Source organism: Blastomyces gilchristii (genome assembly GCF_000003855.2).
Source record: "Blastomyces gilchristii SLH14081 genomic scaffold supercont1.21, whole genome shotgun sequence".
In the NCBI taxonomy this organism is placed as follows: Eukaryota; Fungi; Ascomycota; class Eurotiomycetes; order Onygenales; family Ajellomycetaceae; genus Blastomyces; species Blastomyces gilchristii.
Window position 1 is genome coordinate 622,834 of NW_003101662.1, and position 25,776 is coordinate 648,609.

General features: G+C 48.1%; 10 protein-coding genes across 12 annotated transcripts; 6 read left to right on the forward strand and 4 right to left on the reverse strand.

Annotated features, from left to right (window-relative positions):
• BDBG_07969 (eukaryotic translation initiation factor 3 subunit M) lies at window positions 1-5,113 on the reverse strand. The gene is made up of 2 exons (XM_002621705.2): window positions 4,356-5,113; window positions 1-4,279 (listed from the first exon to the last, which is right to left on the reverse strand). Exons 1-2 carry the CDS (start codon window positions 4,615-4,617, stop codon window positions 3,135-3,137), a joined length of 1,407 nt encoding a protein of 468 aa, XP_002621751.1. The 5' UTR covers window positions 4,618-5,113; the 3' UTR covers window positions 1-3,134.
• On the forward strand, window positions 580-2,670 carry BDBG_07968 (cytidylate kinase). The gene has a single exon (XM_002621704.2). The coding sequence runs from the start codon at window positions 1,151-1,153 to the stop codon at window positions 1,925-1,927; it is 777 nt and encodes a 258-aa protein (XP_002621750.1). The 5' UTR covers window positions 580-1,150; the 3' UTR covers window positions 1,928-2,670.
• Window positions 5,074-9,506, forward strand: BDBG_07971. 2 transcript variants are annotated; one of them, XM_031723333.1, is made up of 3 exons: window positions 5,074-5,208; window positions 5,297-7,571; window positions 7,765-9,506. In XM_031723333.1, the coding sequence occupies exon 3, from the start codon at window positions 8,384-8,386 to the stop codon at window positions 9,116-9,118; it is 735 nt and encodes a 244-aa protein (XP_031580478.1). In that variant the 5' UTR covers window positions 5,074-5,208; window positions 5,297-7,571; window positions 7,765-8,383; the 3' UTR covers window positions 9,119-9,506. The 2 variants fall into 2 exon arrangements, with proteins under 2 accessions (XP_031580478.1, XP_031580479.1); XM_031723334.1 differs by having other exon boundaries at window positions 5,200-7,571.
• BDBG_07970 (uncharacterized protein) lies at window positions 5,145-9,507 on the reverse strand. Its single transcript, XM_031723332.1, has 5 exons — window positions 8,066-9,507; window positions 6,728-8,002; window positions 6,275-6,638; window positions 6,102-6,178; window positions 5,145-5,936 (listed from the first exon to the last, which is right to left on the reverse strand). Exons 3-5 carry the CDS (start codon window positions 6,369-6,371, stop codon window positions 5,535-5,537), a joined length of 576 nt encoding a protein of 191 aa, XP_031580477.1. The 5' UTR covers window positions 6,372-6,638; window positions 6,728-8,002; window positions 8,066-9,507; the 3' UTR covers window positions 5,145-5,534.
• A 109-nt stretch (window positions 9,508-9,616) lies between these two features.
• On the forward strand, window positions 9,617-11,276 carry BDBG_07972 (uncharacterized protein). Its single transcript, XM_031723335.1, has 2 exons — window positions 9,617-10,056; window positions 10,158-11,276. The coding sequence occupies exons 1-2, from the start codon at window positions 9,957-9,959 to the stop codon at window positions 11,114-11,116; spliced, it is 1,059 nt and encodes a 352-aa protein (XP_031580480.1). The 5' UTR covers window positions 9,617-9,956; the 3' UTR covers window positions 11,117-11,276.
• On the reverse strand, window positions 10,103-15,142 carry BDBG_07973 (trehalose 6-phosphate synthase). The gene is made up of 4 exons (XM_002621709.2): window positions 14,581-15,142; window positions 13,156-14,512; window positions 11,773-13,096; window positions 10,103-11,706 (listed from the first exon to the last, which is right to left on the reverse strand). The coding sequence occupies exons 1-4, from the start codon at window positions 14,601-14,603 to the stop codon at window positions 11,654-11,656; spliced, it is 2,757 nt and encodes a 918-aa protein (XP_002621755.1). The 5' UTR covers window positions 14,604-15,142; the 3' UTR covers window positions 10,103-11,653.
• On the forward strand, window positions 14,974-17,773 carry BDBG_07974 (uncharacterized protein). The gene is made up of 2 exons (XM_002621710.2): window positions 14,974-15,821; window positions 15,895-17,773. Exons 1-2 carry the CDS (start codon window positions 15,257-15,259, stop codon window positions 16,476-16,478), a joined length of 1,149 nt encoding a protein of 382 aa, XP_002621756.1. The 5' UTR covers window positions 14,974-15,256; the 3' UTR covers window positions 16,479-17,773.
• BDBG_07975 lies at window positions 15,155-17,885 on the reverse strand. Of its 2 annotated transcripts, XM_031723336.1 has the most exons (4): window positions 17,294-17,885; window positions 16,920-17,196; window positions 15,883-16,834; window positions 15,155-15,750 (listed from the first exon to the last, which is right to left on the reverse strand). In XM_031723336.1, exons 1-2 carry the CDS (start codon window positions 17,514-17,516, stop codon window positions 16,961-16,963), a joined length of 459 nt encoding a protein of 152 aa, XP_031580481.1. In that variant the 5' UTR covers window positions 17,517-17,885; the 3' UTR covers window positions 15,155-15,750; window positions 15,883-16,834; window positions 16,920-16,960. The 2 variants fall into 2 exon arrangements, with proteins under 2 accessions (XP_031580481.1, XP_002621757.1); XM_002621711.2 differs by lacking the exon at window positions 15,155-15,750 and having other exon boundaries at window positions 15,843-16,890; window positions 16,952-17,196; window positions 17,294-17,807.
• A 306-nt stretch (window positions 17,886-18,191) lies between these two features.
• On the forward strand, window positions 18,192-19,461 carry BDBG_07976 (uncharacterized protein; the record flags this gene model as incomplete). The annotated part of the gene is made up of 4 exons (XM_031723337.1): window positions 18,192-18,200; window positions 18,268-18,607; window positions 18,695-18,899; window positions 18,984-19,461. The coding sequence occupies 4 exons, from the start codon at window positions 18,192-18,194 to the stop codon at window positions 19,459-19,461; spliced, it is 1,032 nt and encodes a 343-aa protein (XP_031580482.1).
• A 645-nt stretch (window positions 19,462-20,106) lies between these two features.
• Window positions 20,107-21,289, forward strand: BDBG_07977 (uncharacterized protein; the record flags this gene model as incomplete). The annotated part of the gene is made up of 3 exons (XM_002621713.2): window positions 20,107-20,638; window positions 20,761-21,174; window positions 21,258-21,289. The coding sequence occupies 3 exons, from the start codon at window positions 20,107-20,109 to the stop codon at window positions 21,287-21,289; spliced, it is 978 nt and encodes a 325-aa protein (XP_002621759.2).
• Window positions 21,290-25,776: the final 4,487 nt, after the last annotated feature.

The following is a 25,776-nucleotide window of genomic DNA, read 5'->3' on the forward strand; positions in this document are numbered from 1 at the left end:
CGGCTCAATAACGATCAACCCCGTTCGGAAGCCAAAACAAAATTGGATAGGGGAGTCCTCGCATCCCACAGAAACGTCATCGAAGTCGTATATTCATCGAGAAAACGGCTACACGCAGCGGAAGGTCGTATCCGCAAGAGCAACAAAGGGTGAAAAAGTCGTCGCTAACGAGTCTAGGAAGCCATCCCTTTTGAGTACGTATCCTACACGTATGGGGGAAGGTAGAGGTCGGCATGGAGAGCCGAAGGACCATATATGTACTTATGTGTACGGAGTACTGGCGCCATACGAGGAGCTAGCTAACTATAGCTTGGCTGTGGTTAGTGCTTTGTAAAGGTCGAGCTGATCCTCCATAATAATAATGCCCCCTCGTTTGTTTACATGATTGGAGGGGTCATTTCAGTCAAATACATCTATTTCTCACGTCTGGTCCTTTGTGGGCTGTTGGGCCAGATGCAAGAAGTCCCTTTGCATTATTGACCCTAACAACCTACGGAGGAAATAGTCTCTAGCGACGAAAAATGTAATCAACCTCGTCTATTGGTAAACAAGAACGCTCTTTAGAGATTGGTTCGTCATTTGTTGTAAGCTTCATCTTGCTTGTTTGGGTGTAACCTCTTGGGGTACGGATTAAATACAAAGCCCTGTTCGGCGCAGTGTTTTTCCAGTCCAAGCAAACCGCCGACCAAAAAAAAAAAAATTTCTCCAAACGTTATTCAGGAAATTCCGCCAAATAACTCCCACTACTCCGTAGATAGCTTAGATATAACCAGCCAATTCAACCTTCCTTTCTATAACTTCCATTCACTTGACACCCAGGCGCAAGGAATGCCGCTCTCTCTCCCTCGTCTGTTCACCAGTGCGCCCCGTCTTGCCTCTGTACGACTCAATCCCTCCCCATCCACCGCTCGGGCTGCCCGCGTGCACATATTCCCGCACCAACAGCGACCACCCCGCCACTACCAACAACAGACCGCCTCCTTTTCCTCCCGCTCTCAACTCTCTTCCCCCACCTCCTCCAGCACCACTCCAAACAGACCCCCGCCCCGAAAACCCTCCTCTTCAGAGTTCAAAATCCTCCCCTGCATCATAATCATCCTGATCGGCAGCGGCTCCTACGCCCTCCTCGTCCAATCGCGCGCTCCGAAAAATGTCGTCCCAGCAGAAGACAGCGACAGCTGAAGCCACAGCAGACTCAATCTCAATCCCCGCTGAACTCACCCCGCCTCTCTCCTCCACCAATACCACCCCGAAATTCTCCCCGGACGCCGTCACCGTAATCTTCGTCCTCGGCGGCCCGGGTTCAGGCAAGGGCACCCAATCCGCCAACCTCGTCCGCGATTACGGCTTCACGCACCTGTCTGCAGGCGACCTGCTGCGTGCCGAACAACAACGCGCCGGCTCGCAATATGGCGACCTGATCCGCCATCATATTCGCGAGGGCATAATCGTGCCTATGGAGATTACCGTGGCGCTGCTGTCAAACGCTATGTCTGAGACCCTCGAACGGGCAAGAGCGGAGAGGGCCCAACTAGAACAAGACCAACAAAAGAACTCCCCATCCAGTCTACCCGCACGTTTCCTCATCGACGGCTTCCCGCGCAAGATGGACCAGGCAACCTTCTTCGAGGAGACGGTATGTCCCTCCGCGGCCACACTATTCCTCCGCTGCCCCGAGGACGTCATGCTGGACCGGCTGTTGAAGCGCGGCGAGACGAGCGGGCGTGACGATGATAACATTGAGTCTATCCGCAAGCGGTTCCGCGTCTTTGAGGAGACGAGTATGCCGGTTATACACCACTATGAGAAGGAGAGGAAGGTGGTTAGTGTGGAAGCGGTGGGGACTATGGAGGAGGTTTATGCGCGGATTAGGGAGGGTGTGGAGAAGAGGGGGATTACGCGGGTAAAGGGGTCTGGGGAGAATTGATTGTGATGGGAAGGGAGAGATATGAATATGGTGACCCTCCCTTTTACGGGGCGATGGGTGGACCGGTTGAAGAACGTGTGCAAGGGAGTGCGCACGGCTTGATGTTATTATTTATACTGCGGATCTTAAATTCCTTTTTGCGAAGCATGGCGGGTTGAGATGGATATTGATTTTTCTCGCACATAGATAGACGGATTTCCCCCCTCAATAATACTCCTACCTTTCGAATTTATTAAAGACATTTCGATCATAGGGGCTCTCTTGGAAACAGCGAGCTCTGAATGAACGTATGGTGACATTTGCGTAGGGCATTGTCCACGCATGCAACTGATCCTCCACCGTCTTCCGAGTCTCCCAAGAGAAGCTCTGGCGTCGGTTTCTTAATATCGTGTAGGAACGAACGTTCGAACCCCTTCCCGCAACATAAACGACATTTAATATCTTGTATCCGCTCTGGTTAGGTCCTGCCATTGTCTTGTCTTCCTACTTCGAAAACCGCAGTCCTTCCTGTCCTAGTCCATCTCCCTCTTGCGGTATTGATATTATTGTATGTAGCTGCATGTGTAAATTACGGTGGGTGCAGTAAAGATTAGACATGGATATAACTTTTCAAACAGGCCGAAGCAGGGAAAGAAGGGGCATAAGGAGGTAATTTAGACGAACGTCCTAATTTTGCACTTTTCCCGGTTTGAACCCTTCATGTATAATATTTTATCAATAATCAGATCTATTTTCGTTTTTTCTTTTTGGCCTCGTTTCGTCAATTGCCTTCATAAACGGAATGTAATACCCACTCCACTCACCCCACGCACTCCGGGAAGTAGATGAACAATAAAAACGAGCAAAAAACAAGACAGCCAGGGTAGTAGGAATCTTTTTTAAACATAGTTACAAGGGAAACGCGGGGGGGGGGAGGTTTTAAAGAATCTTGATCTCATGTGGCGTAGAAACTTACGGAAAGCGGAGGGGAAAAAGGACCATTTCTTGAATAACAGCATTGAAGGAAAACAGGGAGCATTTCATCCGTAATAACAAGCCCAAAGAAAGGGAAGAAAAAGATAAAAAAAAAAAAAAAAGAAAACGGAAATGGAATTAGAAAGGAAAGGCAATTAGACGGGAATGCAAGTACCGTACAACAAAGGAAAACCGTCGAGTCAGATAAAAGGAGGAAAATGGAAAATGGAAAAAAAATAGAGGAAATCAAAGCCTAATCCCCCCCACCAACTAGCTCAACCTCCCTCGGCTGCTCCTGCTGGTGCTGTCTCTGATGATGTCCACCGCCTCCCCTTCTCCTCTCCCCACCTCTCTGCGCGCCACTCTCCGCAGCCGCAGCCGCCGCACTCGCCGCAGCCATCTCCTCCCGCACAAACTTTTCCTTCTCGGTCCTAACCACGTCCAGGACGTTCTCCAGACTGCGTCTCCAGACCATCAACCGCCCCTGAACCTCCGCCCACTGCTTCTCGCCAAATACCCGGTAGGTCGCGCGGTGCACGAGGAACTCACCCTTCAGCTGGCTGAGTTTGCCCTCCACAAGCCCTGCGCGGATGGTATCAATGACCCATTTTTCCACATCCTCACGGGGGATGCGCAGAGCGTTGACAATTGAGTCGTATGGTAATGAGCGGGATGGGGTGGAGGCTGCGAGGCTGGCAAGAGTAAGGAGGCGCATTTTCGTTTGAAGGATCTCAGCGGATGTAGAGAGGTTATGAATGGTAGATAGAGGTGTGGTTTTTATGCTATCCTCATACGCATCTAGGGTGTCTGCAGCGAAGATTTCAAGGAGCTCAAAGAGGTGAGGTTCACTTGTTCGTAAGGATTGTATGGCGTCGGAGGCAGTAAGGGGGGTGAAATCAAAGACTGAGGGGGAGGTGAGGGCTGAGAGCAACGCCCGGAGAGCAAGGTCATGTGCTTCTGTGGAGGAAGCTTCTGAAGGCGGGATCGCCCGTAGAGCAGAGACCAGGTGAGAGTGTGCAAGTTCTTGGTCACCAGCATCCTTGGCTGCATCAGAAATAGCAATATGGAGGCGTTGGAGATCCTCCTCATCAAGATCCCAGGATTCCAGCCATGTGGGGAGCTGGGTTTTTAGCTGTGATTTCAGGGCAGAAAATGCAAATAATGAGGGTGCCTGGCGGATGACTGCAAGGATAGCCAGGAAGACATGATAGCGGCCTGTATCCTGTGGCGCGAGGGTGTTGAAAATTGTAGAAAGGATTGAGATAGCCAGGCTTGAGCCATGCTGTGGGGAGGATGTAAGCGGTTTGGCGAGATATCCACAGATGCGTGGGAGGAACATGTTGACGGACGAAGATTGGCGGATGAGATGGATGAGAAGATTATAAGCAGCGGTGATTTCTGCATTTGAATTCCACCTGGTCAGCCCTTATATCCCTAGGTATAAATAAATTAATATAAAAGTCGTTCATCTTACCTTTCTCAGGAGCCGCATTCAAAGCAGGCGCAGCCACAACAATTTTCTTCAGGACCTCATCTCTCTTTGCCAGAATCTGCTGGCTCTGCGCAGCACTGGGTTCCTCTGTCTGCTCCATCTCCCGCAGGGCATCAAGCGCCGGTGTGATCTCTGCATTGACGCCCTTTTCAACTTTGCGGATCGCGTCGATGTACTGTGCCAGCTCGTCTGCTAGCTCGGTAAACGTGCCCTCGATAAGGAGGGTGTTGGGTGCGGGAGCCATCTTGTTGGTATACGGAGATGTAAATGGCTTGATCTGATCTAGGACGAGGGGTAGGGTGGAGGGAGATGAGGTTAGCGGTTGGCGGTTGGCGGTTGAAGGTTGAAGAGTTGATAAAAAGATTTCGTTGGGCGGTTGGCGGTTGGCGGTTGAAGGTTGAAGAGTTGATAAAGATTTCGTTGGGTGATAAGTTTTTCGGTGGAGAGCGAGAATTTCACTGTTGTGGGCGGCGGTCTTGGCGAGGATAGTGTATCCTTTTGGCGGCAAAAGCGGGTTGATGGACACACAATACGGCTGGAAGAAAATCAGGAAAAATTCGATAAAATATAGAAATCTCCAGAGTAGGCTCCAGCAGTCTTGGAGTTTTTATGTGAATGCTCAGTGATATTCTCAATTTTTGGCGAAGTATTTTTTTTTTCCTGCTGGAGCTTCACTTCCTTGTTGCTGGCGTCATAGCAGGGATGATCAGCAACTAAACTACCAGCGAAATCTTTTGACATCTTATTTAGTTTCAAAAATATGAAGAGAGAGCGAGTAAAAAGAATTATACCGTGGAAGTGCTTAACTTTATCGCTACCATTGCTACAGCGGTTGGTATGTTACATCTGGTCATAAACATGACTACAAAAAAATATCACACAGGGAAAAAGGAGTGCTCACAGTGTTTTGGTGGGGGATTAAGGACTACAGACTTGAGAAGCAAAGAGAACAAAACAAAAACTTCCTACGGACTACACGCGTTCGTGCCGAGACCCATCTTCTTCTTTCTCTCGTTCTTTCTTTCATTTCGTTCTTGTCGCTCATATCATCACCGGCAAATAATGAAAGGGCATGATCGACATTTAAAACTCGAATGACACTGTCAATCTGACAGTCACTCAAAACATGACATCGCCGGCAGTTACGGTCAGACGGGGTGTCTATGCGAACAAGCTGGATGCTGCGATGAACACAGCAATCAGCATGCCCACAGAGGAATCACCTGCCACGCGAAGCGTTGATGCTGGGTTGCTGGTGACTGCCGGCTCGTTCGTCTTAGTGGGTGTGGTGGTGGTGGGAGTTGCGGTGGATTTAGAAGCGTCCACCTTTTTCCGACTCGCGGTTGGCACAGGGTCTTTATTCGGAGACTTAAAAGGGTCCAGGGTTCCCATGCATTTCGTTTGCTCCTCCTTGCAGGCTCTTTGGCCACTCAAGTCATCGGGGTGGTTTTCGATGCATTGCGCATAGGTCTCCGTGCAGAGGAAGAACGGGATCGTGTTTTTGTACTTGGTAAGGTCTGGAGTTGATCCATCGCCGCAGGTGCAGGTATAGGTCAAATCACTCTACTCGCGAATCAGCTTGATTGCAAAGATCGATAAACATATGGAAAGCAGCACGAATGAAATTGTTGCGTCAAAATTATAAAAAAAAAAAAAAAAAATAAAAAAAAAAAAAAATAAAAAAAAGAAAAAAAAAAGAGAGAGAGAGAGAGAGAGGGATACACGTACCACGCTGCACCTGTTGACTGAGGCAAAGCTCTTGCAAACAGAAGGGCAAGCAGCTGTTTGGGCATCACACCAAGCAACTAGACATTACTTTGTTAGCCGCACACGCCAACAGCGCGCAAAATTGTTTCTGAGTGTCACTGGTTTTCTGAAAGCAAATGATGTGCTGTACTTACGTTTCTGTTCTTTGGAAACAGAATCAGGGTTGAAGCTTTGGGCGCGGATGCCCGTCACCAGCAGGGAGAGCGAGAAGACAACAGTGGAGAGCAACATTGTCACAGTGTGTGAGCGGCCTCAGCTAACTACAGATAGGAACGAAGCGCAACAGAATTTGAAGATGGGTTTCGGCAGAGTCGCGATTGAAGTCGGTCGACTAGAGCAGTATACAGCTAAGGAATATTTTTTTGCCAATGCGACTAACTGGCTGGGTTTTGCTTGGTTGAGGTTGAGAGCGCGAACTATCTTCAGAACTCTGCGTTCGTTGTTATTGTTGCCCTTGTTGTTGTGGTGGTGGTGGTAGTTGCTGTGGTGCTCGTTGCCCTGCCGTTGAGCGTGAAGCTGTCAGTTGATGGATCTGCGTGAGGATCTCCATGGGGTTGGGGAGAGCAGCGGTGATCAGCTTAACTTACATCCAATATCTCAGAGAATAATATGTGCAGTGAATGTACTGTACTGTACCACTATGTAATTGAATGCTGCGCGGAATGGATACACAGTGACCGTTGGAGATAAAAGAATCGGAGGAAGAATCAGCGCAATTGCCTGAGGAAGAGCCTTGGAAAGTGCGCAAAAGCCCAAACAGGCAAAAATGAAGGTGCGGAAGGAACGGCGCATAAATAACAGCCAACAATTTCCACTGCAGGCGGGCTCCTTCCTACCCAATGGGGATATTTGCAAACTAGCGATGCTGTTCCCGGTTGGACAGTGACTTGTGCTACCATACAATTTTGTATGGGGCGGGGTGTATCTGCCAATAATATGGATCACGAAGGATATTATTCTGGTTGGCACAGTTACACCGCCGGGGCATTCCAAGCTTTTTTTCTCCTCTTTTCATCTTGCCTCAAAGGGACGCTAACAACTAACAACAAAAAACAGGGACGACGAAGTAATCCTGTTGGAAATGCTCATTTTTTTTTTGGCTGAATACTCTGTACTGTCCCCACCGGTCATCTAACACATTACCCACAGGGTTTCTTTCTTTCTTCAATTCAACGAAAACCAACCAATTGCACTCATCAGTAGTATTCCTCCCTCTCCCTCCCTGTCTCGTTGTCCCTTGAGGAAATTGAGCGCGCCAACTTGTCATATGTCATTAGCATGGCTAGCTAGCGTATCCCGGTTAGTTAAGCCATGGTTTCCCCATGCTGGGAAGGACTCACCTTTTCAGCCAATTGGGCTGCTCGTGGCTTGCTCACCTCATCGTTGGCATATGAGAACGGAGGTGTTATCAGCAATCATGAAACCTCCACGGTTTGTATCATGCCAGCATCCGCCATGCCTTCATATCCGCTGTTAATGAAACAGGGGAAAAGAGGCGTTTCCTCCCCCTCGATGTTCGCACATACAGCAGGCTTTTTTTTTTTTTTTTTTTCACTCCTTTGCCTCTTCAATGGGTCCCTTCAGGCAAATGAAGGCCAGCTAACTTTTATGGCGGGTCCGATAGAGTTATTCTTTAGCGTCCGGTCCGTCCCGCCTATCACTGCTATCAGCTTCGATCCAGCGATCTTCTCTCAATTTTGCGCTCTGTGCATTCTGCAGCTCTGCATAAACTCTATTCCAACAACGAAACACGCGGGATACTTGCGGAAGCGGTCAGCAATGTCTTCTTGCCATAGTACTCCATATTGTGTGTCCGACATGGAAGCTGGCGATCAGTTTTCCCCGCAGAGAAGCAAAGGCAACTGAGAGAAAAATGTCAATCCATCAGGAATGCTGCCAGCTGGAATGACTAATATATTACTAACAGCCCTAACTCCCGAGCCGAGGTCCAACTGGGCTCTGACAACTCTGATAACGGTATCTGGCTTGGCGGAATAGAAAAAGGAGAAGATACAAGAAAACAATAACAGGAAGTAGATGAAAAGCATTCCTGGCTATGATGCGGTTGATATTCGTTTCCTTCATACGTCTATCTCCAGAAGCGTTCCCAATCTGCCAATTGATCAACAGCTCTCGGCAGCTCCGCTAGGGAATCCGCGCCTCATTCAGAGGAATCATCCTTCTACCAGGAAAAGGGATAAAGAAATAGATAAATTGAAAAATTGAAAATAAAAACCGCAGCCATGTCTTCCTCACCTACACCCATGGACCATCCGGCCTACGAGGTCCCCGCGGAAACCCTCAACCACTTCCAATCGGACCCCTGGACCTCCAGCTTCCTTAACCTCTCCACCCACACCGCCGTAGAAACATACTCCAGATCCTCCGACCTTTCAACCGGCGAAGACGCCTTCTTTGCCCACACAATCGGCTCGCCAACCACAATCCCCTACTGCCTGACCCTGCGCAAGAAGCACCCAGACACACCCCCGACAAAACCGCCATATACGACTTTCCCCCCCCCGGCCACAGGCCCCAACGCACCCAAGACAACCCCAATCCATTCAAGCAAAGTCGACCTCTTCGCGCTCTTCGCGCTCGGCTCGCCGGGCATAAGCGGCCACCCAAGCACAGCACACGGCGGCGTCGTCGCCACCTTACTTGACGAAATCATGTCCCTAGCCGTCTCGCTACATATCCCGGGCTACCACGAGAACGAGGGCGTGGAGCGCGCGCGGCTATACACGGCGCAGCTGGATATTAGGTACCGGAAACCCGTGCGGGTTCCCGGCATGGCTGTTGTGAAGGCGTGGTGTGTGGCGAGGGAGGGGCGGAAGGTTTTCATGCGCGGACAGCTTGTGCAGGAGGAAGGGGAGGCTAAGGGGAGGGGGAAGGGCCAGCTTGAATGGGTTAAGAGGAAGATTGTTTGTGCGGAGGCGTATGGGGTTTGGGTGCAGGCAAGGGCGGGGAAGTTATGATTCTTACGGTTTTTCTTTTTGGATTTCACTGCATATATATTTATAGAATTATTCTTGTAGGTACTCTTGTAGAACTGGTCTCGAGGGATTTGAGGGACGATGAACAAGTTTGTACAGGGGCATAGATAATACGTTACCCTCGCCCTATCCATAGAGGTTACTTGGCGCATTTTATTGGATATTTTCTTTCTGATCAGATCACGGAGCGAATGCATGCGCCCTGCACTCTTATTACAGCACATAACCTCCTCGAATTCGGCTTCGCAAAAAGACGCAATGAATCAATTAGTCCGAACTTTCTTTTACAATTTTTACTCTCCTGTTTATACTGTTATCATTACTTCAGGATAGTCTTATGGTCAGGCAAGACAATAATAGCAAGGGCGCATAATTACCCGCCGTTGTTCCTGACAGTTTTAAGTTCGTTATCTCGCCCGGTTGACAGTTATTCGGTTGCGGGATGCCGAGGTACTCGGCCAGTCGTTCGCCAATCAAAAAGCTACGGGGAGAATAATGAGGTAATTGGTTTTTCCCCGTCCTTTTTATATCCCTCCTTGCATATCCATTCATTATTCAAGAGTTCAGATTGTCTTTTTTTTGAGCAATAGATTTCCGGTTCGGTATTTTATTTTGCATTGAGTTTGGCACATACAGCCAATCACTAACCCACATGTTGAGGAAAGAATAGGTGGGAGGTATACATACATACACGCTGCACAGTTTGATTTTGTACTGCATTTTCGTGAGAGAGAGAGAGAGAGAGAGAGTCTGGGATAGGTTTTAATCGTCTCAAGAAACCAAATTGAATTCAGAGATATTAAATTAAATAAACGCAACAATGGCGGCAGCGCAGAGCTTTGGAGAGGCCATTGCCATCTCCCCAGTATCATCACATACCTACGCCGCATATCTACGACCGGAATGGTGTATCGGAACAGGCATGTAATAAATATTCCCTTTTCCTTCTCTACTTTTAGCGGCCCGGAAAAAAAAAAAAAAAAAAAAAGGCTTCCGTTGACATCATAACGACCCCTCACAGTGCCCCATGGCGGTTACATAGCCTCTCTCTTCCATAATGTGGCCGTCATCCATCTCAAACACACCCACCCAACCCTCCACTCCGGCACGCCGCACCCAATAGCCCTCCACCTCACCTTCCTGCGCCGCACCGATGCTGGCCCAGCCGCCTTCGTCGTCCAAGATACAAAACTCGGCTCGCGCACGTCCACCCTCCACGTAACCCTCAGCCAACATGACCCGGACGGTGCTGTCCGCCACGAGGTCGCCGGCTACATTACCGTGTCTAACTTCGACACGGAGGAGGGCCCCACCATGCAGACCGGGTACGAGCTGTATCCCAAGCCGGCACCGGGTTCCCGACCAGACCAGGCAGTCGATCTTGTGAAATTAGCCCGTGACGGCCGCGACGGCAACTGGGAGCGGTTCCATATTGCCTTCTCGTCCATGCGCAAGGCGTCGAATCATGTGGAATTCTACACGCCCCGGTACACGAAGGAGGCGGGCGGGCGGACAAAGGGCCCGTCGGGCTTTGTGGAGCAGTGGGTGCGGTTTAAGCCGTATGGAAAAGTAGGGCGCTGGACCGATAGCACGCTGGGGTATCTGGTTGATATGTTCCCGATGATGTTGGAGAGGTTTGATTCGAAGCCGTGGCAGGGCGATAGTGCGGCTGACAAACTTGAGATGGCGCGGTACTGGTATCCGACTGTCTTGTTGAATATGGAGTTTAAGAAGAAGTTGCCGGCGGAAGGGGTGGAGTGGCTGTATTCCCGTGTGCAGACTAAGGTGTTAAAGGATGGGAGGATGGATTTGGATCTCGTTGTTTTGGATGAGAAGGGTGAGGTTGTGGTGGTGAGTAACCATGTGTCTTTGATTGTGAGTGCGCAGAGGAATATTGAGCCTAGGAAGGGTAAAGGCAAGGGGAACGGGAACGGGAACGGGAACGGGAATGGGAATGGGAATGGAGGGAGTAAGCTATAGCCTTTCTCCCTGTTCACTCCTAGTTAGAAAGGCATTGCGCTAGAGTGTATATAGTTATAGATATATATAGACGCATAAGTGTATATAACCAATTTTAGATTTCCAGATTTCCAAGAGTCCATTTCTCCATAACTGGTGGGGTGGGGTAGAAAGCCCCTTTTCGAGGAATGAATCGTGGATCAGCCAATATATGTATATTAATTCGGGATCTCACGACTTTCTATTTCGGGAGAAAGTGAGTAAATAGATATACGCATATCCTCTTTTTAGGACTAATGATAGTGATATATCCTAATATTAATACAGTTGCGAAATACCTTTTCGGCGCGCTATGTAGAAGGAGACAGGCATTAAAAAATATAATTCAGGGGTAAGAAAGCATGGAGGTGATTTTACTACATAACGCACTATAATAATACGTAAAAGAGCTGCGATACCACCCGTTAAGAAGACTTGATGCTGGTGCGTATGAAATACTGCCTGCCTTGCGGGGTTAAAACTGGAATTGAGTATTCTTGTCGAGCAAAACGGCACTCATCACTGCCTTGACTGTGAAATGGCCGCCAGTTTCTGAAGACAAGAAAGTACACCTATATCACAAAATGTTAGCAACAACCACTCCATTTCTTATCGAATGGTTTTCAAGTAAAGCTTACCAGTCACCCCTTGCGTTAACGTTGCCGCTGCCTCCGTATTCTTCGAACCTAATGTCACCGTGAGAACGTTCCTGACCGTCTTTTGCCGACCAACTTCATTCGCCCAGCGGAAGATCACCTCATCTTCCCGACCATCACCAACTACGAAAAGGAAGTCCGGCCCCTGACCATTAGAGGCCCGCGCAGACTTCTGGATAGCGTCTAGTACCACACGTGCAGCTGTTGCCTTGTTCGGGGTAGTGGGCTCGACAATCAGAGCATCCTGATCCACGACGGCGTGGACTTGATGATTCGCGCAGGTGTCGTTAATGTGGTTGGCGCATTCAGAGGCATGTCTTTCGGCTGTTTGAGGGTTCTCAGCGTGTGCGAAATGGAACACTAGAGAAGAGTGCATGTGCTCGACCCAGCTGCCTTCAGTACGTTCCTGGAAATAACGAATCATATCCGCCACCCCATCCTTCCACGCAATAGTTTGCTCGTCGCTCACAAGTTTAATCCAATCTTCCGCATTCGCTTCGCGGACGTACCTTCCGTTTTCCGCGATTAGTCCTAAACCCGCAACACGCCGGAACAGTCGTTCCATTTCCTCAGGCATTCTGGAACTCATCACGTAGACTATATTTTTGGGATCCTCTATTAGGTCATTTAATGTATCAATGGCACGTTTCGGTGTCGTTAACACGATACTGGTTGGTGATCCCCAAGATGCAAGCGTGCCCTCATAGTCGAGGATGAACAGTCGACTGGAAGACTCCTTGTATTTAGTTGAAAGATCACTGACTGACAGTCGAGGTATGGACACATTATCATGTAGAGACTGTTCATTCCAAGCCTTCGAGAGGGCGTCAGTAAATTCTTTGAACCAATTTGCAGTCGTATGCTTCATGATTATGTTATTTAGCTTTGTCCAATTGCGCTCCTTTTGTTCGGGAGCCAACTTTAGAGCAGTATCCAAAGCCTCTGCGCATTGTTTGTAGTTCCAGGGATTGACAAGCAATGGGTGCCCCTCAAAGAGGGACGCACTCCCCGTGAATTCGCTAAGGATTAGAGAGCCGTGCTTTTTGTCCGAATATTTGCCATCTTGGCAGTGAATAAATTCATGACTTGTAAGATTCATACCTTCGCGAAGGCTAGTGACCATCAGCACGTCGGCCATTGTGATCAAAGCAAGATATTGAGAGAAGCTAATATCTTGCTTCAAAAAGACTAGAGGTTGATGTGCTAAACTGAAGTTTGCAGAGTTCACTCGCGTCACTACATCGGACACAGTTGCATCAAGCTCGGATTGGTCCGTACTGGGTAAAGCAACTTGGATTAAAACGACCTAGATCGGCGGAATTAGCGATAGTTCGTAATTCACGGAAGACTAAGCTAATTCCATACCTTGTCTTGCCACTGCGGGTATTTTCGCAAGAAAAGTTCGTACGTGAGCAGTTTCTGCCTTACACCCCGAATATTGTCCAGCTTATCGCGGGCTACAACCAGATACTTTCCATTATATTTTTCCTTAATGATTCGCATCCATTGTGCAACGTCTTCTCCTTCACGTCTCCGGTCCAAAGCTGTCACATCAATCCCAATTGGGAATGTCCCAACATTAACGAAGCGATCCTCTAGTTGAACACCTTCATTCGTGGCTTCGACAGTGAGTATGCGGCTGCAGGTTTGCAGGAAATGGTGGCAATATTCTTGCGCTTGGAAGCCTATAAGGTTGGCTCCCAGCATGCCTTTTAATAGCTCTTCCCGAACAGCCAGACAGCGAAACACCTCAGATGACGGAAACGCGATATGGAGGAAGAATCCGATCTTAGCATCAGGAATTTGCTTTCGTACCATCGCGGGTACCAATAACAAGTGGTAATCGTGAATCCATATCACATCGTCACGCTTCCAATTGCGAACGATGCGGTCTGCAAACGCTTGATTGGTCCTGACGTAGTACACCCAGGAGTGATCTTCATAAGCCTTACTCTTCGGGTTATCAGGGATCTGGTAATGGAAAACTGGCCAAAGTATTGTTTTGCAAAAATGTAGATAATGACCATCAAGATCACTGTCACCCACGAAGACAGTCAACGAGTCGAAGTCCACCTCCAGCTTTTCAGCGATCGTATCTTTGCTATGGTCATCTAATACATCGGTGGGCATGCCGAGAGTTCCAACCCATAGCTTTTCCTTTAGAAGGCCAGTGTCCACAGCAGAGCGGATTGCGTTGCGAAGCCCGCCATTCCCTTGCTCCGACGCTTCTATGGTCCAGTCTGCTTCCGAAAACAGTTGGGTTTCATTGATAGGCTGAGTTGAGCCCAACGGTTTATCAATATCCCCCGCCTTCTGAGTAGTATCAACAACGCCAACACCGTGAGCTAGAACGGATGGTGCGGGAGAACGAAGAGGTTGCGCTTTTGGTTGGTTGAAGACTCCCTTGGTTCCCCAAGTAGGTGAGTGGGGATCGCTCGGAGCAAGCGGCTGAAGGTCTGCGTGAGATGGAAACGGATATCCGGATTGATTTGCCTTTGGCTTAGATTTGTCGGATGAGAAGGCAGATAATTGGGCCTGCTCTTTCAAAAACGTTGGCCTCGACGAGGAGGAAGTAGATTTCCTGTGAGGACCGAATAGGCTGTTGAATTGTTTCCTGTGAAGCTCTGAAGGCCCTTCCCACATATGCCGACGTCTAGGACTCGACGGTCGCCTACCTAACGAACCTTCGGGAAGGTGGAAGTTGACGGTATATGGGAGAAACCTATAGCGAAAAGGTCAGAAAAGCCACGAGATCAATCGGATTTTTCCCGAGGATAAAGACGAACGTACAAAGAGACGACAAAAACAGTCATTGTGACTGAAGATTAGCTACGCCAAAAACAACAATATGAACTTTCTGAAGGGGGAGAGAGAGAAAGAGAGAAAACTTCAGTTTTGAGTCTCAAAGTTGAGAATTTGAAGTTGAGAATAGAAGAAAAGAAAGGAAAGTGGCACCCGCTGCATCAAATTCCGGCTTCTTTCTTAATAAAAATGTGCTACTTATCAAGAGCAACATTTATATATATATATATATATATATGAATGATTCTAGAATTCCAAGGAAATCATAACAAGCTAGATTATGCTTTTCCACATTAGCGAAAGGCGGGATAGTTTGGTCACAAATACGTCATCCCTTGACCCTCATGATGGATGGATAACGAAAATGCCGGATGCTTGCTTGGCCTTTATTCGCAGGCCATCTCAGCAAGAAGATACCTCAAGGAGCCTTGCTGTGAGACAAAAGGGAAGTTCAATTTACTCATTCTACCGGGCCGGGTTGAACGTCTTCAATTCAGGTTTTTGATATCTTTTCGGCACGATTAGATAACCAGACCACGTGATATCACGATGTTGGACCAAGGCTTCCAGAATCCAGTAATTAAATTGCCCCGTTTCATTCTTCAATGGAATTTGCATCGTCTTTATCCATATACCTGGCTCCGTGTGTGGGACACTGTGCGTGATGTCCCTTCATTTTACAGCTGCCCAGTCTTCGCGAATCAAGAAATCATCAAGTGCCCATCCGTCCAAGCGTCAGTCGCCATTCGCACGCCACCCACGCGCGAAACCTTTCCGCAGTCCAAATGCTACTATCGTTTCAAATGCCGTTGGCAAGACGGCGTTAGACAGCAGCAATGATAGTATCCTCCCTGATATTGGCCCATCCCAATATATATCCGAAACAACGGTAGTAAACAGTGTAATCCAGGCCGTCCAGTATATCCGCAATACTATGTTCAGTGACCTCCCGGAAAGAGCAGGGATGAACAGCACCCGGATCGCGGAGGTTTTAAATTTTCGCCGTGCTCTCCCACCTATTGTTTCCGTTGCGCATGTCCATATGTTACTGGATGCGCCAACTAAAGTCGAGAGAGAGATCGTTGATCTCGTTGATTCTGCTCAGGTTCGAAGGCTTTTCATTCCCGGGCGCGGATTAAATTCTGCTGGGCTGGGTGACTGTTTGATCTTAGTTCAAGATTGGGAGGAAACAGTTAGAGGCAGTTCATCCATAGAGGATGAACTAAAAGGTAAGGAAGCAAGAAGAAGGGGGGAAATACTGATATTAGTTTCTAGTAACGAGTCACTAACTTCTGAGGGTAGAAAAATTCCTTGAAATTTTGTGCAAAAATACCAAGACATCTGCCGTTGCAGCTGGTACCTTCACGCCAGAGGAGACCTCAGCTTTAGTCCGAGCCGGTTTTCTCGTGTCCCCCTCGTCTTTAGGTAAACATCCATCTTTTGACACCTCTCTTGCCTCCATCTCATCCCCGGCAAGAAGCCATGCTTCTAGCGCAGGGTCGCCGGGGCAAGAAACAGCAGCATCCAGACAAGGGAAATTTGGAAATACCACTATGTTTCTTTCCATACCCAACCTGGGTCCTTACCTCCGTCTGCTAGGAGCGGCTCGAACACAAATAATGGCTCTCCTCAAGAGGTCTAGCTCCGGCGAAGCGCCTTTAACTCTTCTTAAGGACCGCTGGGATGGTGCTGTTGAGTCTGATGTATATCACAACGCCGCCAAACGAGCACGAGGCGAATCTGCTGGTGTTTTACCTGGGAAAACAAAGAAATGGAAAGAGCTCTATGGGATGAACTTCCGATGGGCTTTGGAAGAGACCTTAGGTTGTGGCCTTATTGAGCTTTTTGATACTGGCAGCGTCGGGCCTGGTGTTCGGCGCGTTTGAAGACTTTATGCATGCATTATAGACACCACTTTCCTGATGCTTAGTTGTAACGAGAACATTGCATAACAAGAACAGGATTTTTTTTTTGGCATGAAACGGTATATTGTAACCGCTTGGCTATATTGAAATCAGAAATTCACATCTCGCAAATAAACCTACATCCAGAAAATCATTCAGTCGAACAAATACACTAATGGTCGTTAATCCACATTCTCTATCAACCCACTCACGAAAACAACAAGCCCCCTTCTCCAGGCCATCTTACAAAATTTTACCTTGTTTCCGATCGTATGTTATCCTATTTGCTAGTAGCAACTTGGGCACTTGCAGTCCAAGTGCGGAGTTCGCCATCGGCACTAGCGCACGACGGTTAGACTCTTCGTTCGGCTGACAGATGGGATAGAAGTGAACCCTTAATAAGTGTCAATATGGGCAACTAACCTTAATAAATCATCCAGAGGGCTTTTTATTACAGAATCATTTTATTTCTCAGGCCAAGAGAGACCCAAGGCCTTGATCACTCCCTGGAAAACGGAGGTGTTTTGCTCGCAGTCGATATAAACAGCTCCTAGGACGGCTTGGACAGTCGTAGCCATGATTTTCTGAGAGACAACGACCCCCTCGGTTCGATACACGCATTTTTCCAAGCATTTTTCGAATCCCTGCCTAGCGAGATGGATATTTGATGCCCTGACTCTTAACGCGTCATTGATCTGTTCTGGGAGTTTTTTTTTAACTCAACGCTCAGCCCGCGGACCTCCTAGTGTAATTTCATTTCCTAGGGGAACAGATGTATATAGACAGTTCATACATACCCCTTGATGCTCCCTTCTCGTAGCCAACCATGACCAGAACTAGCCTCAGAGCAGCGTCTCCAACTTGGGCCAAGCCTTTGTGTCCTCCTCCTGGGGTATACCCCGCTGTCCGGAGGGCGTCTAGACACAGCTCAGGGTTGGTGAAAATATACCCCGTTGCTTCCTCAGTGTTGCTTAGTCTATCTTCACGGGAAAGACCGTTGTTATTCATTGTTGGTGGCATTTCGCGGCTCTAAAGCATGAATTGCGGGCAGCAGGGCGGCTACAGCAACAATGATAAAGAACGCCGTGCTAGAATTTCGATTGGCTCCTTTCATATGCTGACTTTTTGCTGGTGCATTCTCGAATTCTTGGATGTAACTACAGTAGAGTAGCTCCACATGATAAATCGAATAAGTGCGGTGACTGCTTATTTAATTATTATTTAATCTGTCTGTTGTGTGCAAAGTCGGCTACCGTGTTATTCGTAAATCTAGATTCAACACAAGCTTGCAAATTATGCTCTAGAACTCCCAGCAATGACTCTACGCATGCATGCGACAGATAACATACAGAGGTCATTATGAAGTTTCCAAAATAAGGCGCAACCTGGCTTGCAATGGATAATGGGCCTTAACCAATAAGGGGTCGACCATGAATTGAGTTAAAAAGAACAATGCATTTGTTTCGCCCCGCAAACTCAGCGCGGTCTACTAATCATCGCCACCGCTCCTCTCATTAGAGTTATGCCCTTCCCCGCTACTCTGCACGCAGTAAAGGCTACACTGGAGAATTCATGAATCCGTCGTCTGCAATCTGTGCGCAATCCTATAACTATTTATTACAGCTGAATCGACCATGATTCCCCCCATCATTCCAAATCCCAGCCATTTCTGATGTCGCTCAAAGCTCCAAAAATATGGCAAGCGTGATAATTACACTTTCTAGTTCCCCTGCGGAGCTACTACTAGAAAACTACTAACGGACACTCACAGGACCCTGATGAAGCTGTTCTGCACGCGGTGACAGCCATCGAGCTTAGCGATGACGAAAACGAGGCAAGTGACGATGGATATGCCTCGGATATTGAGCCAACCATCTCGTCGTCACTCGTTTCAAGTGTTTGCGACTACGTTTTTGAACATGGGCGCAGGTTCCATAAGTTTCACGAGGGCGCGTATCTCTTTCCAAACGACGAGTTGGAGCAGGAGCGGGAAGACATGAAGCATTCTATGATTGTCAACCTGTGCGGGGGAAAGTTGCATTACGCGCCTCTTGAGAGTCCACATAGGATTATTGACATAGGAACCGGGACAGGCGTGTGGGCGATTGATAGTATGATCTTATTCTTCATTTTATTTTTTAATTTATATGCTCTATATGTCAAATTTCCGAATGCTAATTTCCCATATTTGACGGCAGTGGGTGATCAATACCCCGGCGCCAGTGTCCTGGGCATCGATTTAAGCCCCATACAACCAGTCTGGGTTCCTCCAAATGTGAGATTTATGGTCGATGATGCGGAATGCCCGTGGCTCCAGCCAGATAATCACTTCGATTTCATCCATATTCGGCATCTTGCCGCAGCAATCAAGAATTTTCCAAAACTCATTAGAACTGCATATAGGTATGTCATTTCCCTATCGCCATTATGCAAGAGTGAATAGTCAAACCAGTTCCCCAATCCTAATGAGATTTGGTCAACCTACAGTAAACTGCGACCAGGAGGGTGGATTGAAATTCAAGAACTTTATTATCAAGCCCAATGCGACGATGACACCATTCCAGACGACTACGCATTTGCCCACTGGCTTCGTCTCATGAGAGAAGGACTTGCCAAATTCAACGTTGATCTCCTCTCCCCGAGAAAACACTCAAATTACATCCGTGACGCCGGCTTTACGAATATCAACGAGCAAACGTTCAAAGTGCCCATCGGCACTTGGCCGAAAAGCAAACCGCTAAAGAGAATCGGCTTCTATCATCGCTGTCTGATCAGTGATGGGTTGCAAGGCGATAGCATGAAGCCCTTCACAAAAGCACTTGGCTGGACATTGGAGGAGGTGGAAGTCTTCAATGTCGAAGTAAGGAAGTCGGTGGAGGATTCCTCGATCCATTCGTATCTTCCGTTCCATGTGGTGTTTGCGCGGAAACCTCCTCCTCCTCTATTGACGGATTCAGCGGGTTGATTATCAGCTGTTGCGGTTAGGGGGACCGGGTGCAGTGTCTAACGACTCGTGTAGGGGTGTATAAGAGAATATTTCACACGTGCTCGCACTTATTTCGGTTGGCATGATAACAATTAAAGCGCTAACGTTGCTGGAACGAGCCGTCTCCTTTTCGCATTGGAGATTTTTATAGCCATATGGATTGGTTGCTTGGGCCTCAATAAGCTTTGTTAGGCCTAGTATCTAGAAAAATCAGCATCAGATTCATTTTCCATAGCGGCCTTGCTCTGAAAGTTATGGAACGGCTTGAATATGTCCGGCAGCTATACTCAGGGGAGGATGAACAGCCATGACTTCTGTTTAAGGGTCGGATGGGAAAAAAGGAGGCTCCCACAGGCACTGGTTTCCACTTTTCCGCCTTAAGCGCAACTTGCCACGCGCGGAACTGGGCTAGACGCCCCGCCTAGCACTACGTAGTTAATAGTTAACTTAGGTTCCTAAACTCCGAACCCAGTCGGAGATATGGCTAACGGCCGCAACAAACCTCCTGAAATTATTGTGTACAGATCTAGCAACAAACATGTCGAGAGATAGCAATACTGTATGTATTCCATATCTTTGATAACAACTTGAAATAAACCACAATTGCTCGGTTACTACGCAGTCATGTCTCCCTCCCCAATCCCCTTTTTACTTCATCTTACATCTCTTCCGCCGTCGGAAATCCCCGCTCATGAATCTATCCCCTATCCCTTCCCGCCTTCAGAAGATGGCGGAAATCCTGACTCCCGCCCTCCACTCCCACTATTCCTACAAGCTGCGCTCACGCAGGCTCTTGAGTTCCTAACTACCACAGTCCCAGGAAAATCATTCACCACGAACCCCAAGCTTCGCGCCTCACCCCCTTCGAGCGCGCAAGTGCAAGTATCTTCCGGTTCCATCAACTATACACCGTTGACTAGCAAGAGCCTAGCAGCGGCCGATAAGGAAGATAAATGGTTCGCTCGTCGAACTGTTCTTGACAACTGCGCTGCGAAGGGAACTGCATCGTTCCAAGAATTTGTCCAGGGCTTGAAAGATGATCACTTGCTGAATGAGATGGAGTACGAGCCGAACATCACTGCTTTAGAAGACATTGCGAAATGGGACTGTAGTGGAGTGGAGGTTGAGGGTGGCTGGAGTGGAGTGGAAGCTAGCCGTGAGCATACTCCACGCAATAATTTCATCCATCCATCCTACTTGACAATCCTAGAACCCCTCCCGCCCCTACCCACCAAGCCCCCATATTCTATCAGTTCAGGCTACCTAACAAACGCACAGTCAGCCTCGTAACCCACACTTTCCAGCCGGCAAATCTCATCTCCCCGCGCGTTTTCCTCGCCATGGTAATAACCGCCTTCACCCCGCCGGAATCCTCAGACTCCGCCTCAACAACCCAACCATCCGGTTTCATAAACATTCAACTCCCCATACACTTCTCTGCTATTCCGCCCTCCCTCTCTCTGCCCAAAGATGCCGTTCGAGGAAAATACGTCTCAGTCGAGCTGGTCCGGATTCTCCCAGATACGAAAGACAGTGCCGCGCCGGGTAAGATCGAGTGGGTAATGGCTACGTCCTCCAAGGCTAGAGGGTGGATTCCTGAGTTTTTGCAGCACAGTGCAATTCCAGATGCCATCGCGAGGGACGTGGGGCTGTTTTTGAAGTGGGCTGATGAGAAAAGAGCTAAGAAGGTGGGTACGTAGGATGGGGTTGAGCGGCGGAGTTGGCTCCGTGAGGGTATGACGGGGGTATGGTATGGTTATCTTAAATTTTCTTAGTGCTAGGGGTTGAAGTTTACAATGTTGCTTAATTATGCCGTAGATAAATTTGAATATTTCCTCCAATCTTCGTTGAAGCCTTGATATTTTCTTCACCTGTTCCTCCTTCTCGTCAATAACGTTGGACAATGTTTAGTGCCATAAAATATTGACAAAACTAGTCATTCAAATATCCCTTCAACATATGCTCCCATCACCGGTCTGGCTTACCTGTCCTTGCGCATACCATGCGAAGGATGTCAAACCACGCCTACATTGTGGGTTTTGTACCAATCAATATACCCGTTCCCATAAACATAAAGTATGCCTCGATTATGCATAGCCCGGGGTTAGTAGTCCGTTAACTGCCATCTGCCCTCTCAAGTTTATATACTACGGGCTTATTGATAGATAACTAGTCTAATTCACACTTTAGAAACGGGGTTAAGCAATAAGAAAAATATATCAAAAAATAAAAATAAAATAAAATAAAATAATAGATAAATAAATAGATAGATAGACAGATAAAATAATAGATAAATAAATTAAATAAATAAATAAAAGAAAGGCCATACATACACTGAGAGAATGGGTAGCTGTCAATCTCCCCCTGAAAATCGTTGACGGTGAAATAAGACAAGGATTGCATTTATACATAACACTAAACAACTCATGCTAGAACGAGAAAAGAAGACGGCCACCCAATTGAGATGAGAGAAGATTTGTAGAGAGGATAAAGAAAAGAAAATAATAGCTTCGAAGAAAATGAAGAAGAGAATGGCAAAATGAGAGAAGAGATACGAAAGGGTATAGTGTGAGTGGTATATAAAAAGTAAATGTAAATAGGGAAAAAGATACAAAAGGGGGAGGAAAGAGAGACAAGGGGTAAAAATAGTTGTAGTCGAATTTTTGTAGAAGTATCGCAAAGGAGAGAAAAAGGGTGTTACAGGGTATAAGGGTCGTGCATATTGATACCCAATTACATGTAAATAAGTTTGGAGAAGAGGTGATAATGAGGTGGAGGGAATGAAGAAGAGGACAAAATAGAAAGAGAAAAGAGAGGAACAGCTCCCCCAGTCGAGCCTCCATGCTATCAAAACAAGCCAACAAGCATCAAGAAAAGGGTGAGAGAAATAAATAAATGGCAGCGAAGAACAGATGAAAGAAGCAAAGGGAGTGGAAGCATAGAATTGAGGGTGCTCAGTGGGTGGGTGACGAGGAGGACAGGACGATGATAATGAGAAAGAAACGAGGGGGAAAAGTATATGAAAGTTATAAAAAAAAGATACGCTAATACAAAATCAAACTAAAAGAAAAATTGAAAATGAAAATGAAGAACGCATATCGGCTTGCCGCCTCTTAACCAACCAGCTACCACAGCGCTTGTATCAAAGAAAAGGCAAAGAGAAGAGAGGGAGGGAAAGGGGAGGAGGATCAAAAGAAGTTTTGTACTCTTTCACACATGTCCAAAAAAAGGGAATGAAGAAAATAAAACACAGAGAAAAAGTGAAGTCGTAGTTTTCAATAAACAAGATAGATAAGTAGATTGATGAATAAACAGAATGTATGAGGGAAAAAAATGAAAAAGAAAAAGAACATCCCGCAGACGAACAGGGCAGACATGATAATAATACGAATAATATGTGACAGGTAGCTCATTAAACCTTTCCCTCTACCCCTACCCCAATTTCCACCTCATCCAAAAAATCTAATCATGTAGTCCATATCCTACGCACCATTCGCAACATTCCCAGCACCAACACCAGTATTACCGCTGCTAGGTGCAACAAGCTGCTCCCGCAACCGTACGAGTTCTTCTTCTAGGCCACTCAAGCGGTCTTCCAGCGAACGTACGTACGACCATACCCTATCTGGAGGAGGTGCAGAACCGCCGCCGGCGTTGGAGTGGTGCGATGATGATGATAACTGTCGTTGTCGGGAGAAGAGGTTGTTATTATTATTAGCGTTATTATCGAGGGTGCTTAGATTCGGGCTTGCATTGATGCTGTTGTTGTGACTGTGGCTGTGGCTATGGTGGTGGTGATGGGATGGCAAGTGAAGGCTCTGTTGTGACTGTGATTGCGATTGACTGGGGTTGGGACTGTGCAGCGGGAACCGCGTGTCTGGGTTATTAAGGCTGTGCGGCAGTGGGAGTTGCGGTGCACCGGGTTGCGGTGCGGGGAGAATCTGTGCTGGCCCGCTGCTTGTCCCGGGGGCACCGTTTCGGCCAAATTGCTGCTGTTGTTGCTGTTGTTGTTGCGGCTGGTATTGGGGTTTCAAACTCGGCGAAAGGCCTCCACCACGCGAATGCTGTTGCCCACTATGATCCGACCCATGGCTTAGTTGACGTGTGGGCATGACGTTTGGTGATAGCGGCTTGGGGCTTTCCGAGATATTGTTATGTGCGAAAACAGAGCTTGAGTGGCCTTGCGGTTGTGGTTGTTGGGTATTAAAAGCTAATGAAGAGCTATTGGAGCCTCCGGGAGGGAAGGAGACGTTCCCGGATTGTGAGATAGGGGAAGGGGATGAGCTGGAGCCGGGGTGGCTAGTAACGGGTGGGAAGAGGCTACCTTGAGAGGGTCTCCCGGCTGCTAATGGCGGGTAAGTGCTAGATTGGTGAGATTGGAAAGTTACGTGCCCACCACCTGTGCTTGATGTCCGTTGCATAGAATCTGGAGGATTGTGTTTTTTAATACTGGGCATGTTCATGCGCTTCTCCTCCTCTTCATCCATGCGGTCTGGCTCGGTGTACATAAGGCCTTCCATTCCATCTTCTCCAACAGGGCCGCCTCCATCGCCGTATTCCTCATCCCCAAGGAAACTACCTAGACTAGAACGTCTCCCTGCGCAACCGCCTTGGCCCTTGTTATGCCGCGCTAATGCATCACCTCGAGCAAATCGGCGTCCACACTTCGGGCAGATATGTGGGCGCTCTCCAGTGTGAAGTTTTGTATGGCGCTTCAGGTCGTGTAATCGCCGGAACCGAGATTGACACGTCTGGCAAACATATGGTTTCTCCTGACTATGGGTGAGTAGGTGGCTCTTCAAATTATGGTGGCGAGTAAATTCCGTTGCGCAGTGGTGACATCTATGTTTCTTCGCGGATGGAGAACGTGGACTTCCTTTGTTAAAGCCAGCATGTGGCAAGCTCATTCCCCGTCGGGAATCGTTAATGCTTGATGCGGGCATCGGGACTGGGTAGGAGAAAGCTTTGTTCCCCTCTTCCATCATGATATCTTCCTCTCTGCGGCGCGACCGCTCGTTTTCCATGAGATTGGGTTCCTCAATAGGGCCAGGACTGGCAACAGTTCTGCTGTTCATCAAAGTGGTGGTCGTGCCCATACTTTCTCCGCCATCATAAGTGTCCGACACACCGGCTGGGCTTGCCCGTCGTATATGACTATCCGTCCTTGGGTCGTTCGCAGATATATGAACCGATTTCTGAGCAACGACCACGGGCTCCGTTGATGCCGAGGTCGCCGAATCATGGGCGTTGTCTCTGATTTCGGTTGGCGCATTTGCGTTGGAGCTTCCGGCATCTCTGGGATTCTGTTGGCTAGTCTGTTGGACAGAAGCGCGCTCTCGCGATCCGTCACGACGATTCATGTCACTGGCTGTCGCTGGTTGCGGCGAGAGCCGTGAGGTCGTGGCCATGATTGGGGAGGGTGAAGTGCGCAGTCCCGCGCTGGCAATCGAGCTTAGACTAGATGAAACCTTTGGTTCCGCAGATTTTAGGAACGATATGGGGCCTTGTTTGGCCACGGTGGAAGATGAAGACGATACGACAGGATTTTTTGATGTGGATGTTCGAGAGAGAGGGTTGTGGAAGGTGATTGGGTCCGAACTTGGATGAACAGGACCATCCATGAATATGTGGCTTTGAGCGCGAGAACCGTGCAAGACGGGATGTCGATGAGAATTCACGCTCTCGAGGGCGACAACACGAGCGGCTAATGCAGAGGTCATGTCAGCTTCAAGTGAGTGATGATGATTAGAATAGGTGTGCACGCGAGTGTTCTGGCGTAAGGAAGTGGTGAAGCGAACGAGGCGGGCTTGGAGCGGATTGGGAATCCCAAACAGTAATATAAAAAAAAGGAGGCCGGGAGGTAAACAGGAGAAGAAGGCAGAGGATGACCACCTGTCCTCCAAATGGGGTAAAGCTACCAAGAGGCGTAGGCCGAATTGGCAAGCAGGATATAAAAATAGTAAATGAAGGGAAGGCAAAGGGCTAGCATGGATGTATTCAAATGCGAAGAGGGAGGCAGGGCCAAAAATGTGGAGTTAAGAAAGTACAAAAGGAAAACAAGCAAACTGGCACGGAACAGGGAAAACAACAGGTAGATAAAACCAAAGACGAAGAGACGAGGCTGATCAATCGGCGCGCAAGGATTAAAAAAAGAACAAACAACATACGAAATCAAGAGCACAGGAACTCTTCAACTAGACTGGATTTTGGGACGGTGGGTGGGTTGATAGGGTGGGTGGGTGGAAGCGCATGAAACCAGCGGTGGCAGTGTGGCGCAAGCTGAGGGAATTCCGG

Bases quoted from the DNA above. Each gene is read 5' to 3' on its own strand.
- BDBG_07968 (XM_002621704.2), top strand. From the start codon at position 1,151: ATGTCGTCCCAGCAGAAGACAGCGACAGCTGAAGCCACAGCAGACTCA.
- BDBG_07969 (XM_002621705.2), bottom strand. From the start codon at position 4,617: ATGGCTCCCGCACCCAACACCCTCCTTATCGAGGGCACGTTTACCGAG. The intron at 4,280-4,355 runs GTAAGATGAACG...ATTCAAATGCAG, and splicing joins GAATGCGGCTCCTGAGAAAG to AAATCACCGCTGCTTATAAT.
- BDBG_07970 (XM_031723332.1), bottom strand. From the start codon at position 6,371: ATGTTGCTCTCCACTGTTGTCTTCTCGCTCTCCCTGCTGGTGACGGGC. The intron at 6,179-6,274 runs GTAAGTACAGCA...AGTAATGTCTAG, and splicing joins TGTTTCCAAAGAACAGAAAC to TTGCTTGGTGTGATGCCCAA. The intron at 5,937-6,101 runs GTACGTGTATCC...ATTCGCGAGTAG, and splicing joins CAGTCAACAGGTGCAGCGTG to AGTGATTTGACCTATACCTG.
- BDBG_07971 (XM_031723333.1), top strand. From the start codon at position 8,384: ATGTCTTCCTCACCTACACCCATGGACCATCCGGCCTACGAGGTCCCC.
- BDBG_07972 (XM_031723335.1), top strand. From the start codon at position 9,957: ATGGCGGCAGCGCAGAGCTTTGGAGAGGCCATTGCCATCTCCCCAGTA. The intron at 10,057-10,157 runs GCATGTAATAAA...GACCCCTCACAG, and splicing joins GGAATGGTGTATCGGAACAG to TGCCCCATGGCGGTTACATA.
- BDBG_07973 (XM_002621709.2), bottom strand. From the start codon at position 14,603: ATGACTGTTTTTGTCGTCTCTTT. The intron at 14,513-14,580 runs GTACGTTCGTCT...TTTTCGCTATAG, and splicing joins ACTGTTTTTGTCGTCTCTTT to GTTTCTCCCATATACCGTCA. The intron at 13,097-13,155 runs GTATGGAATTAG...CCGCCGATCTAG, and splicing joins ACCCGCAGTGGCAAGACAAG to GTCGTTTTAATCCAAGTTGC.
- BDBG_07974 (XM_002621710.2), top strand. From the start codon at position 15,257: ATGTCCCTTCATTTTACAGCTGCCCAGTCTTCGCGAATCAAGAAATCA. The intron at 15,822-15,894 runs GTAAGGAAGCAA...TTCTGAGGGTAG, and splicing joins CATAGAGGATGAACTAAAAG to AAAAATTCCTTGAAATTTTG.
- BDBG_07975 (XM_031723336.1), bottom strand. From the start codon at position 17,516: ATGCCACCAACAATGAATAACAACGGTCTTTCCCGTGAAGATAGACTA. The intron at 17,197-17,293 runs GTATGTATGAAC...AAAAACTCCCAG, and splicing joins CGAGAAGGGAGCATCAAGGG to AACAGATCAATGACGCGTTA.